Source organism: Ciona robusta, chromosome 2, assembly GCF_009617815.1.
Source record: "Ciona robusta chromosome 2, ASM961781v2".
Classification (NCBI taxonomy): domain Eukaryota; kingdom Metazoa; phylum Chordata; class Ascidiacea; order Phlebobranchia; family Cionidae; genus Ciona; species Ciona robusta.
This window is the reverse complement of record NC_143236.1, coordinates 9,206,689-9,227,214: the sequence shown is the minus strand read 5'-3', so window position 1 is coordinate 9,227,214 and position 20,526 is coordinate 9,206,689. Positions and strand designations below refer to the sequence as shown.

General features: G+C 38.5%; 1 protein-coding gene across 1 annotated transcript; it reads right to left on the bottom strand.

Moving 5' to 3' along the window:
• Positions 1-1,370: 1,370 nt before the first annotated feature.
• Positions 1,371-20,410, bottom strand: LOC149740962 (adenylate cyclase type 8-like). The gene is made up of 28 exons (XM_089872477.1): positions 19,920-20,410; positions 19,426-19,825; positions 18,117-18,433; positions 17,779-17,867; positions 17,411-17,623; positions 16,886-17,033; positions 16,457-16,608; positions 16,113-16,281; positions 15,673-15,927; positions 14,966-15,120; positions 14,474-14,575; positions 12,990-13,171; positions 12,037-12,203; positions 11,460-11,597; positions 11,275-11,350; positions 10,892-11,005; positions 10,373-10,608; positions 9,866-10,025; positions 9,146-9,287; positions 8,607-8,808; positions 7,902-8,066; positions 7,148-7,332; positions 6,566-6,692; positions 4,171-4,287; positions 3,772-3,918; positions 3,104-3,303; positions 2,704-2,828; positions 1,371-2,407 (listed from the first exon to the last, which is right to left on the bottom strand). Exons 2-28 carry the CDS (start codon positions 19,742-19,744, stop codon positions 1,920-1,922), a joined length of 4,890 nt encoding a protein of 1,629 aa, XP_089728603.1. The 5' UTR covers positions 19,745-19,825; positions 19,920-20,410; the 3' UTR covers positions 1,371-1,919.
• Positions 20,411-20,526: the final 116 nt, after the last annotated feature.

The following is a 20,526-nucleotide window of genomic DNA, read 5'->3' as shown; positions in this document are numbered from 1 at the left end:
ATTAACATTAGCATAAACATTGTGACATCACTATACCCATTGTTTAACACAAACAGTTTGTTTGTATTGATTTCATACTAATTGGAAATTAAATAACAAACGTATAAACAATGGGCACCGATCAAAAAAAAATTATTTTAAAATTTATCGCTTTAACTAAACTTTTATTTAAAAAACTTACAGCAAAATAATTTTACTTAAATTTACAAATTTTTGAAACCTAAATATGCAGACACGCCCTTGCCACTCCCATTTCCCACAAAATTCAACAAATCAATTTTAAATGAACAATGTAAATATTAGACAAACACATGATTTATATTCTTACACAACATTAATCCATAGTAAGCACATTGTAGATGTAACTTGCCACTAAATTCTGTGCAATTTACATCTAGCACAAAATTTGTCTGCTAGGTGTAGCGACCACGCTTATTTTCTTTCAAATTAAACATAAATATGTTTTCAACTGTAAGCGTGTTTTAACAACCATTGTTTTGTCACTATGTCCTGTCTTTTTGTTTAAAATATTTCTAAATCTTCGCTACCGTAATCGAAGACACAAATACAGTTATTATATTACATTAAAACTAAATACATCTTAACCGTTCAAACGTCCTGACAATGAGTTATCATACGAGACAATGAACGATGAATGCAAACACGCGTCTAATCGTTACTTAGGTGATAAATTATGGAATTTACTAAACAAACATTACTTGCACTTTTGCAACTTTAATTTATTAAGCGAATGTAGTCATGTCTCGTCTACGTTTTCACTTTATAAGTTAAATTTAATCAAAATTTAAATTAAATTTAAACAATTAATTAAATCGAACTAATTATTAGTTGAATTTCCGCTGATATAGCGTCGCCTAATTTGTGCTAAATACGCGATAACACAATGCTGATTATGACGTTTAAATCACGTTGCAAAATTGATTGTTTACAACGCTAAGCGTTTCTATTGTTATCCATCACGTGATCATTGTTTGTGTCGATTTCCGTCATGCGTCAAAATCAATCAAGCGGTAAATTAAACATAGAGATTTATTTAACACAATGTTGAATGAATGCAACTTATTTATCGTCGCACGGCAGGCAACGACATTCGTTGTAACACGTGTGTTCTGTTTCATACACCTTTTGCCCGCTTACAACTTACAACGTATGTAACTTTGTGGGTGATTGTTTCTTTTTCGTTACCCAACTACACACAAATGTCCACAATGATAGCATCCAACTTGTATCTATTAGTTGCTGTAAATGTCATACCTTGTGACCACTTGATTGATACATGGCACTACAACAACACACACAATATTTAAACTTGTGATCCAACCATATAAAGAAACATCTCACCAGTTAAATGAAAATTGAAAACAAATGTTTTATTTGGCGCAATAAACATAAACTCGAGGAATATAAAGATATACGGCAGTGGTATAGTAACATATTACAACTGCAAATCACAGTGAAGGCACCTATTGCACAAATACTTCTATTATGTTTGAGTGAGGTCCTATGGCGAGGCACGTCATGGGACTTGGGATTCAGGCCAGAGTTGGCCCATTACTCCAAACCATAGCATGTTGATACGGTAAGGTCCTACAGTAGGTATACAAGGGGTATGAAATTTAGGATAAAATTGGCCCATTACCCCAACATTGTATATGCACATTCTATTCTATATGGGTGAGGTCCTACAGTGAGGCATGCCATGGGTCCTGGGATTTAGACCAGAGTTGGTCCAACACCCCAACACTGTATATGCACATTCTATTCTATATGGGTGAGGTCCTACAATGAGACACTCCATGGGACCTGGGATTTAGGCCAGAGTTGGTCCATTACCCCAACATTGTACATGCACATTCTATTCTATATATGTGAGCTAGTTCAAGTGATACCCCCCTATTTTACCCACAACTAGACCCATCTTGATTATTGACATCACAACCAGGATTATCTTCTCCTTTCTCATCCTCAACCGTTTCGTATCGCTTCTGTCGGTGCGCCGCTTGTACTAACCCGAACACAACATCAGCTAACGAATGGTGACCCTGGTCTGGTGCCTCGCCCAGCATCAGTGTGCCATCTTTCCCCACTACGGCCCCCAAGGCCGAGATAGCACGATCGATCCCCGCCCTTCTCGCCGCTTCTTCCGTGCACCCAGTTAAGAAATAAGTTCGCACCCTTCCAATTCCCTTTACCCATGTAATGTCCCTATACTTGAATGTGAACCCCCGCCCCTTAAGAATAAGGTACAAGTCCTCAGGCACCTGTATGGTATCAGGCAATCCCGTGCTATCCATCCTACTTGCCAAGTTAACTGCTTTCCCCCATATGTCATACTGAGGTTTCTTGGCTCCAATAACCCCAGCCACAACTGGTCCATAAGCAAGACCTGGAAGTAGGAATATTAATATTAACATGAGTGCATTCTTGAGTAAGAGGCTCAATGCCATTGTGGGCGTATGTGTCCTTCGGCAATTTACTTAACGACAATTGCTTCAACTCAGTGGTCACTAATGGATTGTCCAAGTTATCAGCCATACAGAAAACAATCACCAACAAAGTTACATATGTGGTAACTTGTAAGCGGGCACGAGGTGTATTAAACAGAACACCCGTATTATAACGACCGTTGATTCTCCACCACGAGACAACAAATAAGAGTGACAACCATCCATCAAAACTCACCTATTCTTAGTCTGAAGTCTTTACTACTATGTACGTTGATATCAGCGATCACTCGTTTGAGCAACAACGCAAGGTGAGCTAGCATGCAAAGGTGACTCACGTCGTGGGCACTTATGTCAGCGTGCCTGTAATATAATATTCACAACATTAATTAAAATTTAACCATATTAATGGTAATAAAATATAAACTTAAAATTCGGTAAAACAACAGTAATTGTTTTCAATATATAAGTATCAAGCATACGCCAAGCTTTTAAAATCGTAGTAAGACACACAATATTGTAAAACAGATCCAACTCATTAGTTAGTTGTGATATTAAGTTCAGAAAATCCCTGCCACCCCAGGTTTGGCACCTATGCTGTCCCAAAATATTATTCATTATGACATCATCGAACTCACATTTTAATATTTTCCTCGGAATCCAAGATTTTGGGTGAAACTCGGTCACTGGGTGGGACTAGAAACCCGTTCTTAGATTCAACAGGGGAGTCACCTAGTGGGTAAACTGCATTGTGGGGGGTGAGTCCCGATGCTGCCATGTAGGTACTACCGATGGTTTTAATCTTTTCCAAACATCGGAATCTTTCTTGGCTGATTAACTGTGGATATATTCATTATAATTAAAATTCAAATATCTTAATTACGTTTAAAGTTCAATGCATGGGGGGAATGTTACAGACATTTTTATACTAATATTCTATGTGGTATGGAAAAAGTTAACTGTGAATATAACATCACCTTCATTTATCTCTATAAATAAATAATAATATTTATAACATGGTCAATTTACACACTATGTGTTTTTTTAAACGCGTTTGCTGTAAGTTAAACTGTTAGCGATTAACAGAACCTAATTTTAATTTTTCTCCTTGAATACATTGACTAAAATCAAATAATTAAAACGACGAAGGGAATTAACAACAAAACAACAGTCGATAAAACACTTTACGGGTAAAAACTATTTTGGTAAACGTGTATGATGTAACAATAAACACAACTCCTGTATTATGACATCACATACTCACATTATGACATCACATACTCACATTATGACGTCACACACTTACATTGTCAATATCGAATATAATTTCATTAAGAAGTCGTAAAGATTTAATAACTTGCTCGTTTTCCTCTAGGTGGGAGTAGAAGCTGGAAAAGTTGACGATTGACGCGAACATTATTCCGACACACGAGTGCGCTTGTGAGTATAATTCCTATAGAAATAACATAACTATTTTTAGATTTTTTAAGCAAACTTGATTGAATGAATTTTATTTAGTTACGATAGCGAAGATCAAACTAAACAGAACAACAAAGAGAATGAAATTAGCAGCAAAAGGACTGTCGTTAAAACACGATATGGGTAAAAACAACTTAGGGAAAAGTTTCAAATAAGGCATGGGATTTTTAATCATCTTAAAAACATTTTGTTCTGACATATATTTTATCACAATTATTATTGTTACCTCATGGTTCTTTGTTTGTCCAAGGTAATGTTGCGCGACATGTTCTGGGAGGATATTGCGCAATAATTGGTAATTATGACTTTGTAAGTTCTGCATACCGTTTACCTCCTCCATCGCCTGTGACATAGATATTATATAAACATAACATTTGAGGCTCGTTGTTGCTGCTATTGGGGTGCATCCTTGGGCAAAATACTTAAGTTAACGGCAGTTGCTCCAACCCCAAGTGATCACTAATGGGTTGTCACTGTCAGTCATAGAGAAAAACAATCACCTACAAAGCTACATACGTGGTAACTTGTAAGCGGGCACAAGGTGAAGGAAACAAAACACCTTTGTTACAACAACTGTCATTGCCCCGCCATGCAAGGATAAACAAGTTACATACGTGGTAACTCGTAAGCGGGCACAAGGTGTATGAAACAAAACACCTTTGTTACAACAACTGTCATTGCCCCGCCATGCAAGGATAAACAAGTTACATACGTGGTAACTCGTAAGCGGGCACAAGGTGTATGAAACAGAACACCCGTGTTATAACGACTGTCATTGCCCCGCCATGCGAGGATAAATAAGTTACATACGTGGTAACTCGTAAGCGGGCACAAGGTGTATGAAACAGAACACCCGTGTTATAATGACTGTCGTTGCCCCACCATGAAAGAATAAATAAGTTACATACGTGGTAACTTGTAAGCGGGCACGAGGTGAAGGAAACAAAACACCTTTGTTACAACAACTGTCGTTGCCCCGCCATGCAAGGATAAACAAGTTACAACCGTGGTAACTCGTAAGCGAGTACAAGGTGTATGGAACAGAACACCCGTGTTATAACGACTGTCGTTGCCCCGCCATGAAAGAATAAAGAGTTACATACGTGGTAACTCGTAAGCGGGCACGAGGTGAAGGAAACAAAACACCTTTGTTACAACAACTGTCGTTGCCCCGCCATGCAAGGATAAACAAGTTACAAACGTGGTAACTCGTAAGCGAGTACAAGGTGTATGGAACAGAACACCCGTGTTACAACAACTGTCGTTGCCCCGCCATGCAAGGATAAACAAGTTACAAACGTGGTAACTCGTAAGCGAGTACAAGGTGTATGGAACAGAACACCCGTGTTATAATGACTGTCGTTGCCCCGCCATGAAAGAATAAATAAGTTACATACGTGGTAACTCGTAAGCGGGCACGAGGTGTATGAAACAGAACACTCGTGTTATAACGACTATCGTTGCCCCACCATGCGAGGATAAATAAGTTACATATGTGGTAACTCGTAAGCGAGCACGAGGTGTATGAAACAGAACACCCGTGTTATAATGACTGTCGTTGCTCCACCATGCAAGGATAAACAAGTTACAAACGTGGTAACTCGTAAGCGGGCACGAGGTGTATGAAACAGAACACTCGTGTTATAACGACTATCGTTGCCCCACCATGCGAGGATAAATAAGTTACATATGTGGTAACTCGTAAGCGAGCACGAGGTGTATGAAACAGAACACCCGTGTTATAATGACTGTCGTTGCTCCACCATGCAAGGATAAATAAGTTACATACGTGGTAACTCGTAAGCGGGCACGAGGTGTATGAAACAGAACACTCGTGTTATAACGACTATCGTTGCCCCACCATGCGAGGATAAATAAGTTACATATGTGGTAACTCGTAAGCGGGCACGAGGTGAAGGAAACAAAACACCTTTGTTACAACGACTGTCGTTGCCCCGCCATGCAAGGATAAACAAGTTACAAACGTGGTAACTCGTAAGCGAGTACAAGGTGTATGAAACAGAACACTCGTGTTATAACGACTATCGTTGCCCCACCATGCGAGGATAAATAAGTTACATATGTGGTAACTCGTAAGCGAGCACGAGGTGTATGAAACAGAACACCCGTGTTATAATGACTGTCGTTGCTCCACCATGCAAGGATAAATAAGTTACATACGTGGTAACTCGTAAGCGGGCACGAGGTGTATGAAACAGAACACTCGTGTTATAACGACTATCGTTGCCCCACCATGCGAGGATAAATAAGTTACATATGTGGTAACTCGTAAGCGGGCACGAGGTGAAGGAAACAAAACACCTTTGTTACAACGACTGTCGTTGCCCCGCCATGCAAGGATAAACAAGTTACAAACGTGGTAACTCGTAAGCGAGTACAAGGTGTATGAAACAGAACACCCGTGTTATAACGACTGTAGTTGCCCCGCCATGCAAGGATAAACAAGTTACAAACGTGGTAACTCGTAAGCGAGTACAAGGTGTATGAAACAGAACACCCGTGTTATAACGACTGTAGTTGCCCCGCCATGAAAGAATAAATAAGTTACATTCATACATAGAGTAACATACCATCTATCCAGATATAAAACCCAACCAAACCTGTAGTTTTCTCAGGAAATCGAGTTTAGTTGTATATTCGACACGTCTGCCTTGATAATAAAGTACACCAGCGAATAAAAACAACACAGTTAAGTTGGTGGCAACGTCAACCCATGTGTTGCTTGTCCTGTAATGTTACAACTCCATGTTTAAAATTCAAAATATTTTAAAATGCATGGATTTTATTCGAACTTATTTTAAACTGCATTTTTTGTTTAAACAAATGTTTTTTGACTGTTTTAAACAAGCGGGTATATGTGTAGGCTAACAACTCGGTGTATTATTTCAGCATTTCTAAAATTGTTTAAGCCGACATTACACTTGAAAACACTGGTTCTATTTGCAGCTCACCTAATTTTATAAAAAAAACATATATTTTATAACTTTTCAACAATATACCACTTATTAAACTGTACATAAATTATTTTTAACTAAGAAAATTTTTAAAATAATCAAATTTTAGAAATAATCAACCAAAAAAATCTAAAAAAATTCGAATTAAAAAACACATTCACCCACAGAGTTACAATAATTTGATCTCTATTACCTTATGTATGATATCTATGTACATAATGTACTTACCCGCACGGGTCAGCTTCTAGCGCTGCCCTGGTGGCGTAATCCACAAATACATATTGATACGTAACAATGGTGATTATCGTGTAAGCGAGACAAACAATGAACAAAGGTAACAGTTTCCCAATATTGTGAACTCTCAAGAAGACAGCGCAAGTAAGCATGGATAGCATACCATTCATGTAAAAAAACTGGAATAAATATAATCTTGATTATTTAGGTTATATTGTTTAACTACTGCTACCAGGTATAATGTCAATAATCTGTAGTGGATTTCTGACGTTTTGTCTGATATTCGGCAAGACTTAGATAATATTCATATTTCTAGGTTATAGTTTCCACATTAGGTTATATTAGAATGCGCCCACAGTCAAACTCCTGAAAACAGAAATGGCTTTGGCCCAAGTTACCATGTATGTAAATTTGTAGGTGATTGTTTTTTATGTATGGATGATAATTTGGACAACTCATTAGTGACCACTGTGTTGGAGCAATTGCCGTTGAGTGACTTGCCCAAGGAAATATTCGGCCACAATGGTAGCAGCATCGAGCCTGGAACCCATAACCTCTCAGCACTAGACGGTATGGCTGGTATAAATCTCATTACACAATCCTTAGAATCTGACCCACAATGGCATCAAAGTATCGGGCATTGAACCCGGTACCCTTCAGTTACAATCAAACACCCGTTCAGTGAGCCAGCCATGGCTTTAACTGACATAACACAACTTTCACAGTTTTAGGTTTTTTTACAACTCACCGAGGGATATAAACACGCTGAATTGCCCGGCAAGTTGTAATATATAGCTGATGATGTCATCGATGAGGTCACTGATGATGTGTTGATGACATCACTAGTTTGATTGCAAACGAAATCTTTGACGAAGTAATGTTCAGGTGAACTTTGAACCCAACCACACGATAACTGGGGGTGAAATAATAGAAATTATTCTGTTTTTCTATTGGTATTTGTACCAGCCATATTGTGTTTACCAAGAACTAATTTTTTAATAAAAAAATTAACATGAATTTAATTTAAATAATGTTTTTACCCCCATTTATCTAAAAATTCAAACTAACATTTCATCAAACTGTATTTATATATGTTTATGGAAGTACTACATATCCGAACATTACAGTTCGACCTAATAATACAAAATGTCACATAACATAAATCTTTTTGACCCATTGTCTCAATTAGGGAAAACTTAATAATCTGTAAAAGTTGATCTACAGGAATATTATGCAGTTTATATTATCTGTTCAAATACAATATCGAGGATCAAATTAATTAAAATAACAGGAGAAAGGAATCAGGGTGAAAACTGCTGGAGTAAAAGTGTGAAATAAAAACTAAACCGGTAGAAATTCTCACCCAGTTGTACTTAAGATAAAGAAAGTTAGATGTAATTCGAAAAAAAAAATTCTGTGACATCACAATAGTCAATTGTTACATCCTACTCACCATATTAATAATAGCAGCAAGGATGTTTAGAATGAAGACAATACACATTATGATGTAACGAGCGAATTGTGTTTCTTGTATATGACAACTTAGTGTTTGAACGAAGACAGGAAGTGACACGTATTCCTCGGCAACCGTTACCATGACGATACAAATGGTTACCACGACGAACAATACGAGGATGATGATTGGTTGAGTCAAACTTGGAAGAAAATATTGGCCAATCAAATAAGGTGAATTTATTTAGATTAAATGTATTAAGGTAACCTATTTATTATTATAACTTTGGGGTTCTGTTTCTTCAAGCCTGTTTACGGTGGCAGAGTCGAGCCTCGAACCAAGTAGCCTCTAGCTACGAAGCTAGGGCTCTGACCACTGTGTCAGAAACACATACAAAATTTGTGTGTTCATAACCATGTAGCTTTAGGGTAATGAACCAACCCTGGCTAATTCCCAAGTCCCATGGTCTGTCTTGCCATAGGACCTTACCCATATAGAAACAATGCATATTATTTATTATAACAATACACCATGCTTACCTTGGTGGGGGGATAATGAATTGTAGAATAAGTAGAATACTCATTATGACAACAGCAAGTATGAGGTTGGATTTGAACAGATCGTCGCGTAACATGGAGTACCGTCGTTCAAGGTTGGGGTCCGTGTAATAAATGCTCACCCCTGTTGAAGTGAATTTAAACATGGTAATTTCCTGCCAAATTTCCAAGGATTATCACATTTCTAACAGTTTACCGACAAGCTTAAAATTATTTAAAGTTGAAATCTAAATTAAAAATAACGAGTGATAAATAATTAACCCTGTGAAGGGGTGGCTTTTATTATTTTTATTTTCTGTCAGATTTCTAAAGGTTAAAATTCCTAAGGTTTTTCTTAGTTTTTAAAGTTTAAAATTTAAATCAAGACTCTGCATTTTCGTAGAGTATATATTCACTATTCATTAAATGGCTTGGAGAAGTTTTCGCAGCTTGCTCTGCATTTACTTTTAAATATTGACTTTTTTTAAATTTGATACAACTTTATTAATTTTTTTGACAATTTAAATACACTTTCCAAGATTAATTTGCATTAAAACTCAAACCCGCACGAGAGTAAATTGGGCAAACTGTCAAGTAGGAACTTAACATGGGTATATGGGCCTGAACATAGTAAATGTAAAGTTATTTTAAAAATATTTTGGCATGCCAAATAAACACTGTCAAGATTTTTGAAAAACGTTATTTTAAAATATTTTTGCTCACGGTTAATGTTTGTCTCCCCCAAGTGGTCAAATGTGCTGTTGGAAATATCTCGTTCAAGACGAGCGTTTATTTCATCGTAATCGGATCTCCGTGACACGGACATTGCTAAGTTACGAGGTAGCAACGATAGTGAAGTGACGCTCTTGGTGGCTTGGTACACCTGGGGGGGGGGTTGTAGTTTTACCATTAAGGATTTACTTCACCTTACAGTACAGTCAAGAAAGTTACAACATGTTTCACACACCTCCTGCCTGCTTACAAGTTACCAAGTATGTAACTTTTTGAGTGATTGTTTATATGTGTGGCTGACAATTTTAGACAACCCATTAGTGGCCACTGGATTGGAGCAACTACTGTCAAGTGTCTTGCCCAAGGATACATACGCCCACAACGGTAGCAACAATGAGCCTCCATAATGCTTCAGTTACAATGTAAGTGCTCCAACCACGGAACCACAACATCCACAAATGTTTCAACAGTCACAATATATATGATGTCACAACTTACATTATTCTTCCTCGCCCCGATGTTCGGACTTCTCAGGATATTTTCGAACGGGAGTTCCGGTCTCCACCCAGATTCTGTTAATCTTCGTCTCTTAGGCTCGCCACGCCCACTTCTCACATCGCCACGCCCACATGACTCCCCAACACGCCCACCCCACGCCTCCCTTGAGGATCCGACGTCGAAAATGTCATTTGTTGAGCACATTGTGACATCATCAATACTACTTGGAGATTTTTCTAGAATAATTGTGGATAAACATATTCAAAAAAATCTTTTTTTTAATTTAACAAATATATACTGCACTAACATTGTTTTATTTATGAAACATTGCAGTTGTTTTCATGTTTTTTTTTAATTTTCTACAAAATCTGCAAAACCTTTATAAATATATATATATCAAAATGTTTGTATTTTAGTAAATATGGAAGATTAAATAGTTATGTTTTGGTATGGTAATTTAGTTGGGTCACCTTTTATACTTTTTTGTTTATTATGACAACCCTAATTATCTAATCTTACTTGAAACAGTTTCAACTTTTTCATCTTTTGAAATTTTGATCAATTTATCCCGTTTTTTGGCAGCAATATGTTTCCGCACGCGACGCAGAAAGTTGGGGGTCGTTTGTAAAGAATCTGGAAAGAAATTAATTTAAAAATAGAAATTGAGCAAAATAATAAAATTTATTTCGTCTCTTCGTACAAAATAACGAAGAACGAGAGAGTTTACAAAAGCGAAAAGACGGGTATTAACGGTAAAACAACAGTTGTTAAAACACGCTGTAAAAAGAAAAAAAAATTGATAAAAAAGAAAGAATTAGGTTTTGGATGAAAAAGGGCGACCATTACTCCTTACAGACGACGCAGTGCAAATTAAGATTAACAACGTTTGATTAATATTATACCATTTTCAGTTGTAATGGTTGATGTTTCACCACTGTGATGTAATAATGATCGATTTGTTGGGGATTGTGATGTCGACTGTAAAAATAATGAACTTATTATGACAAAATAATCTTAATCGTATGTTTAGATCAGGTCTAGATTCATAGAATCCATTACAGTTAATTAGTGGCTTGAAACAACCAACCTCATTCGAAATAGAAAGAAAACATTTGCGATCCCCGTTTAAATTCAATCTTCTGTTTCTTTGATCAATTATTAAGTAAGTTTTAATGTTGTGTTCCTTTAGGTACTGGCTTCTAGATCCGCCTCCTCCTGGTTCCACCTGCAGATAATTACGTGCCCATTTATAGCAACTAATTGTCACCCACGTGCCCGATATAAGACCTGATTGTAGTTGCTGAATGTAACTTATTTATCCTCGCTTGGCGGGGCAACGACAGTCGTTATAACACGGGTGTTCTGTTTCATACACCTCGTGCCCGCTTACAAGTTACCACGTATAGAACTTATTTATCCTTGCATGGCGGGGCAACGACAGTCATTATAACACGGGTGTTCTGTTTCATACACCTCATGGCCGCCTACAAGTTACCACGTATGTAACTTTGTGGAAGATTGTGATTTTTAATTACGTGACCATTTATAACAGCTAAATTCGTATTGTTCACGTGCCCAATTAATTATATATCAAATTACAACTACGTTCCCATTCAATACGTATTCTTTATTACTATATATGAAGTCACAATAAATTGTTTTACCTCATAATCGTTTCCCAAACATTTATAAGTGGCTTCCGATATGTGAACGCGACCAGGTATCCCACCGGCTTCCATGTTGTTAGCGATATCCACGTCGGCCGACCAAACGTCAAACTGCCATTTATGATGTCCTATAACTCCGCATAGTACTGATCCCGTGTGTATTCCTATGGGAATATAGAAGTGTTATCCGAAATATGCACATTCTATTCTATACGGGTGAGGTCCTACAGTGAGGCATGCCATGGGTCCTGGGATTTAGACCAGAGTTGGCCCATTACCCCAACATTGTATATGCACATTCTATTCTATATGGGTGAGGTCCTACAGCGAGGCACGCCATGGGACCTAGGATTTAGGCCAGAGTTGGCCCATTACCCCAACATTGTATATGAACATTTTATTCTATATGGGTGAGGTCCTACAGCGAGGCATGCCATGGAACCTGGGATTTGGACCAGAGTTTGCCCATTACCCCAACATTGTATATGCACATTCTATTCTATATGGGTGAGGTCCTACAGTGAGGCACGCCATGGGACCGGGGATTTAGACCAGAGTTGGTCCATTACCCCAACATTGTATATGCACATTCTATTCTATATGGGTGAGGTCCTACAGTGAGGCACTCCATGGGACCTGGGATTTAGACCAGAGTTGGCTCATTATCCCAACATTGTATATGCACATTCTATTCTATACGGGTGAGGTCTTACAGTGAGGCATGCCATGGGACCTGAGATTTAGACATGAGTTGATTCATTACCCACAAAAGCACAAACAAATATAGTAGGTTGGGGGGAGACGGGACATCGTTAACACATAACACCCAAACATCGTAATCGTATTTTAAACAATTAACCATGGTCTGTGGAAGTCAGTGTCCCATCTTCTTTCATTCTGTTATTTGCACCAAGTGTTGTTCAGCGCACATTTTTGTTTATATTACAAACCTATTCTCATGTCCAGCTTCCTTTTATACAAAGATCTCACTTTCTTTATCGAGTCAATCATACCAAGTGCTAGCTCCACACAAGTGTGGGCGTGGTCGGGGCGTGGCTCGGGCAAGCCAGATACACAATAATAACAATCACCCAAGATCTTGATACGTAAGCAGTTGTGACGTTGTGCTAACCTGTGATGTCATCATTGCGTCATCAAGTTTTAAAACATTTCTTATATTATATTAGCGTACCATAGGTTAATGGTTCAAACACACACAAATTAAATACGTGGTAACTTGTAAGCTGGCACGAGGTGTATGAAACTGAACACTTGTGTTATAACGACTGTCATTGCCCGCCATGCGAGGATAAATAAGTTACATACGTGGTAACTTGTAAGCTGGCACGAGGTGTATGAAACTGAACACTTGTGTTATAACGACTGTCATTGCCCGCCATGCGAGGATAAATAAGTTACATACGTGGTAACTTGTAAGCTGGCACGAGGTGTATGAAACTGAACACTTGTGTTATAACGACTGTCATTGCCCGCCATGCGAGGATAAATAAGTTACATACGTGGTAACTCATAAGCTGGCACGAGGTGTATGAAACTGAACACTTGTGTTATAACGACTGTCATTGCCCGCCATGCGAGGATAAATAAGTTACATACGTGGTAACTCGTAAGCAGGCACGAGGTGTATGAAACAGAACACCTGTGTTATAACGACTGTCATTGCCCGCCATGCGAGGATAAATAAGTTACATACGTGGTAACTCGTAAGCAGGCACGAGGTGTATGAAACAGAACACCTGTGTTATAACGACTGTCATTGCCCGCCATGCGAGGATAAATAAGTTACATACGTGGTAACTTGTAAGCTGGCACGAGGTGTATGAAACTGAACACCAGTGTTATAACGACTGTCATTGCCCGCCATGCGAGGATAAATAAGTTACATACGTGGTAACTTGTAAGCTGGCACGAGGTGTATGAAACTGAACACCCGTGTTATAACGAATGTCGTTGTCCCGCCATGCGAGGATAAATAAGTTACATACGTGGTAACTCGTAAGCTGGCACGAGGTGTATGAAACTGAACACCCGTGTTATAACGAATGTCGTTGTCCCGCAATGCAAGAATAAATAAGTTACATACGTGGTAACTCGTAAGCTGGCACGAGGTGTATGAAACAGAACATCCGTGTTATAACGAATGTCGTTGTCCCGCCATGCGAGGATAAATAAGTTACATACGTGGTAACTTGTAAGCGGGCATGAGGTGTATGAAACTGAACACCCGTGTTATAACGAATGTCGTTGTCCCGCCATGCGAGGATAAATAAGTTACATACGTGGTAACTTGTAAGCGGGCATGAGGTGTATGAAACTGAACACCCGTGTTATAACGACTATCGGTACCCCGTTACGCAATAAGTATAAACATGTTAGATACATTACAACAAAGATTCTTAGTTTCGGGACTTACCCGTCGAACCTCGCGAACAATTCGTTCAGAGTAGCGACAAGCTCTTGTGACGTCATAAGGGTAGATAGTTTCGTAAATCCTTTGACGTCAGCGTATAATATGCTGGGGTAAGATGAAACATTGGGGGTAAGATGGTACATTGAGGTAATACGGAACATTTGCGGTAAGATGGTATATTGGGGTAAGATTAAACATTGGGGTAAGATGGAACATTGGGGTAAGATGGAACATTTGGGGTAAGATAGTACATTGGGGCAAGATGGTACATTGGGATAAGATAGAACGTCGGGGTAAGATGGATTATTGGGGTAAGATGGGATTATTAGGGATATTTTGGAAAAGGTAGATGTTGGGTGTATGCTGTAATAAGGTGAATGGTGATACACCTAAAAATAACTGCTATATAGATGTACTTACCACTGTGTCACTTAGGTGCGTGGGGTAACATTGTACCATCGCTATAAAACAATACATCATAGTGACGTCACATACCTGACATTGTTGTACTTTTGAACATAAATCGGGTTTTTCGATCTTGATATCCCGCCAACTTTTGGTATGAATTCAAACGGACCAATCGTGTTCGAGATATCGTTGATCATTTGTAGCGCAATGAAGCGTGGTATGACGGATAATATCAATCGTTCCTGTTTATGACATATGTAATTCGATTATGACGTCTTCGTTATTTAATCTTATGGCGGGGTACCGATAGTTGTTATAACACGGGTGTTCTGTTTCATACACCTCGTGCCAGCTTACGAGTTACCACGTATGTAACTTTTTTATCCGCGCATGGCGGGCAACGATAGTCGTTATAACACGGGTGTTCTGTTTCATACACCTTGTGCCCGTTTACGAGTTACCACGTATGTAACTTTGCGAGTGACTGTTTTTCTGTATGTCTGATAATTTATACAACCCATTATTGAGGACTGGGTTGAAGCAATTAATTGCTGTTAAGTGTCTTGCCAATTGCACATATACACACAAAAAAAATAAAAAAAACAATCACCCACAAAGTAACATACATGGTAACTCGTAAGCTGGCACGAGGTGTTAAACCCCTGTTATAACGACTGTCGTTTTCCGGCCACGCGAGGATAAAGTAAGTTACATTCACACAATGGCAGCAGAGTCGAGCCTTGAACCCATAACCCCTTGCCCAGGGCCGCATATTCAATATACAATGACGTCACCTGGTTATGATTTTCTTTTTCAAGTTTAATTCTCGTCTTTATACATTCTCTCGTTTCGATAAATGTTCCTCTTCTTGACCTGTCAATCAAAAAACTGATCCATAGCCCCACCACGTGGACGCATAAAACCAACATTACGACGGCAGTGACGAGGTAACCAATGACGTCATCAGAGGGATTCCCACCAGTCACATTCAAGGTGATTCCCCGTCCGAGTAGATTGGAAAGTGACGAAACAATGGTACAAGTCATCGACTGTTGATAAACAATGTACATTATGACGTAATATAAAATAATGTTTTTCTTTATTCTCGAATACGAAGATGAAAATATTAAAAACAACGAAAAGAAAAATGAACAACAAAACGACCGTCGTTAAAACACGCTATAGATAAAAACTACATGACGTAGTAAACAAACATAGCATTATGACGTCATACCCAGTGAAGCGGCAACGGCAACATTGTATACGTCACAAAGATAATAAACAATAGAAAAGTCGTCCCGTCGCTTAGATGAGACACACGTGATCTTTGGAAAGTTGATGACGTATATATGATCGCTTGGTCGTAAGCAGTCATGCATGTCCATGATAATACACCGATTATTCTGTAACAATCATCTTTAATGACGATATATAATACCGTGAGGTAAGATGGATATTGTTATATTCACATATAATGTACCATACTTTTAACTGTGTTTTTAACAAGTAACAACGAAAAAAATAGAATGAAAACGTGTCCCATTTTACCCCAACCCACTATACATGACGTCACAATACCTGAGATAGAGATACGATTTCTTGTTTTCTCGTGACGTCATAAACAGCACCGCGATAAGAATCGAAAAATGACAAAGAAGAGAAATCCCGTTGATTAACCCGATTGTCAACGTCATAGTAGAACCGACTCCATGCACCACAAACATAAGTATCTATGACGTCACAATAATATATTGTGATCACATATGACGTAAAAGATTTCCTAATCTCTAAGATAGCGAAGATCAACTTAATTAAAACAACGAAGAGAAGGAAATAGCCGTCAATTGTGGAAAACGGCAACAGCTGCTGTGGTTGCCAAACCCTTTAAAAGTCTTGTTATATTAAAACAAATTAAGGTGTGATGAAAAAGTTTGCGAATTTAATTAAAATATTGTTATCTATGACGTCATATTAGTATATTATGATCTCACAAACAATCGAACACACCTTTATTAGAATAGCGATCGTCGTCACCGCTATTTGTAACCTCCGCTTCTCCGTGTAGAAATATCTGTTGTACAAACTTTCAAGCGATTTTGGGTGAAATCGGCTGAACAAAGTTGGGAACAAAATACCACGGAACAGAAACCCGAATCTGGATGGAAATAATAGAAGAGGAACTTGAATGAATGTAACTTACTTTATCCTCGCGTGGCCGGAAAACGACAGTCGTTATCATACGGCTTTAACACCTCATGCCAGCTTACGAGTTACCATGTATGTTACTTTGTGGGTAATTGTTTTTTTGATTTTGTTTAATGTATGGCTAATAATTTGGACAACCCATTAGTGACCACTGGGTTGGAGCAATTGCCGTTAAGTGTCTTGCCCAAGAACACATACGTCCACAATGGTAGCAGCGACGAGCCTTGAACCCCTAGTCTGTGCTAACCACTGCCACACGGCGTCAGACTGTCATTGTTAATAAACCATAAACTTATACAAAATACATCAGTGGTTAAGTTCACTCACTTATGATCTAACATAATATCTTCTTTCGTCACTTCCGGGAATTTTCGATTCGAAGAAATACTTGGGCTCGTAAACGGTGATTGGAAAGTGCTGGATTGTGACGTCATAGGACGAGATGACGTCATCGGGTTGATTTGATTTCTCCGAGGGGCGGGAGTTCCCCCACCGGGGATGGCCAAACTTTTCATGGCGTCACGACGTTTGAAAATTTTTCTGCTCATTTGAAATTACGTTGAAGTGAAAGAATTTAAAGAATCTTCACAACTATATAATGTTTCATCGTTCAGCTAAAATACTCCTGACTGTACATCGAGATTTGTTTTTAAATGTTAATCTTTATGTATAGTGACGTCACAATACACACTCACGTGTTCATTTGTTTGATTGTCGCAACATCCGGTTTGGTGAGGTCTTCATAGACACGTGGTGATCTATGATTGGTTGCCAGCATTCGTACCTATAGAAATAATATATCCTATTATATATAGAAACAACATAAATTATATTTTGTAGGTTGGGGAAGACGGGACATCTTTAGAACATAATATTTAAATATCCTGATCGTGTTTTAAACAATTAACAACGGTCTATCGGACTCGTAAGGATACGGTTTTATAATTCACCGTACCAAATAGAATAAAAAAGTGTCCAATCCCCCCCCACCCCATTGTATGTAAACAATCAACACAACAATGACCACTATTACCGCATTCTGCCATCTGTTCGTTCCTAGCGACCTTGATGACGTCACTAGGTTGCCATTAGCAACCGATACGTCATCATTGGATTGCTGTGATTGGCTGGATGACAGGATATGACGTAGGGACAGCGCTGACGTAGGCTTCGATTCCGCCGATAATTGTTCCGAGACAATGGAACGCGATTCCAATCCGTTTCCACAATAAACTGACTGTGACATCACTCCTGAGCTTATTACGTCACGTTCTATGACGTCACTTTCAATAACGTCACTTTCTAGAACCTCACAACTTGAAGAATGAACGTCGACGTTCGAAGTGATTGCTGCGAAACAATGGGTATTGTGACAAATGGTAACGATTGATTATTTCGTTTGCTTATCATCGTGATGTCATTAACAGATGACAACGCTAATTGTGACGATCACGTGGTACGTAACAATGCTTGATTATATTGGAATAAGAGACGATTTTCGTTGCAATATAACAGAACACGTTATGTGCTAACGGTATCCCATCTCACCCCACAACACTATATAAAAACTCCATGAAAATGGTCCTGATCTAAAATGCGCATGAAGTTGGACGATTCTGGTAACCAAATAACAACCACGATCAAGTGTTATGAAAAATGTAACAAACAAAATCTTGAGTGAAACTAATGGCGTACAAAGATATAGTTTGACAATAACCAGCATCATCAGTCTCTTAGACAAATAAAATAAATCATTTTTAAACATATTTGAAAACACACTTGAAAAAGAGATTGATAATGCCAGTTTAGGTGGAAGACGTCTATTGGTTGGACTTGACATAAACTATTGGTTAGGACTCGATTTATGGATTTTATTTTTCATAACACTTGATCTTGACGGTTATTTGGTTACGAAAACCGTCCAACTTCACGAGCACTTTAGAACAGGACCATTTTCACGAATTTATCAAATAGTACTGTGGGGTAAGATGGGACACCGTAAGCACCTTAGTTCCATATTACCTGAAATATTTAAACAATTAACAACGCCATTTTACAGGAGCGAAGATACGGTAATATAATTCAAAATATTCTTTGTTTACTACCAAATGTGATGATGCAAGAGAATGACAACACGGCCCATCTTACCCCACTCTACAAGAGTTAAATTAATTAAAGGGTGTTATAATGACAATTAACGCTTACTGTGGCGATTATGACGTAACAATTGCCACAAAACAAAATAATTTTCTAGAACACACATTGTTAGCAAACAATGTATCTGTCCCACGTGACTTAAAGTCGATAAACCTATTGTTAAAAGCGTCCGCATCGATTCTTACCGGATTCTTGAATCGCTGGTACCGCGTTTGTTGATGACGTCACGGATAGAACGCTTTCGTCACAATCAGACTCAGTGTTGACGTCACTTTGCGTATATTCCGTCATATCCGGTGACATAACAGTAGATTGTGACGTCATACTTTGTTTCGCGATCGTCGCTGTTTCGAACAATTCCATGTTTCTTGAATCTTCATTATGACGTGACAAGCAGATGTCGTCCTTATATGATGTCATAATCGAACCGTCCTTAACTTCCTGTTTATCCTCGTCGTCATGGCAACCGTATGATGACGTCACAATACCAGGTGTCTCCGTCATAATTAATATCGAGAACCATTGAAACAGATAAAGCGTCGCTATCTCTCTGTTCTCGAACGCTCAACGCACTGACTTCGTATTCTAGAATAAACATGCGCCTTTATCGCGACCGTTAATTTCGGATGTGATTAATTAGAAAATAATAGGCTCTGTTACGTCACACAAGGACAGCTACCTCTATATGGTCGCGGTTTATTCTTAAAAGGAAAACATGGTCGCTGTAGAACGCGATAAATCAACGATCGCGTCGATGGCGGTTTGTTTGTTCGCCAAGCAATAAATCGCGTCGTTCGAGCGTTCCGTCTTCTCCACTTGAGTTCAACAATATAAACAGAATATTTAATTATCTTCAAAACGATGACTGTTTGTCTAAAATATTCTAGAAAACTTTCAAACAATTAAATTTTTCTTTCAAGTATTGTTTCGTAACAAAGAGGTCGATTGTGACGTCACACACGACGTTTATTCGACCACAACCTGTCTGTTTCGTCATAATGACAACCGGGAATCGAAAGTTTAACTTGGTGAACCACAACCGGCATTATTACGTCACATATCTATTGTTGCGTCACTGAACTAACACGTGGCTCATTGTGACATCATAATAACACCTCGCGACTAAATTCTACAATCTTTCCTGTTGGTTTGTGACGTAACAATGCTATAAAATTTTTAATCCATTGTTTCGTCACAGTGTAGTGTGACCGAACAGAGGATTGTTTATCAGAGACAATCGATTCAAACAAACGGCATTGTTTCGTCACAAACTCATAGAAACCGCG

Coding starts and splice junctions, on each gene's coding strand:
- LOC149740962 (XM_089872477.1), bottom strand. CDS start 19,744: ATGACGGAGACACCTGGTATTGTGACGTCATCATACGGTTGCCATGAC. Junction 8,067..8,606: donor TTGCTGCTATTATTAATATG/GTGAGTAGGATG, acceptor TTTCACCCCCAG/TTATCGTGTGGTTGGGTTCA. Junction 4,288..6,565: donor ATTTCCTGAGAAAACTACAG/GTTTGGTTGGGT, acceptor TCTATGTCACAG/GCGATGGAGGAGGTAAACGG.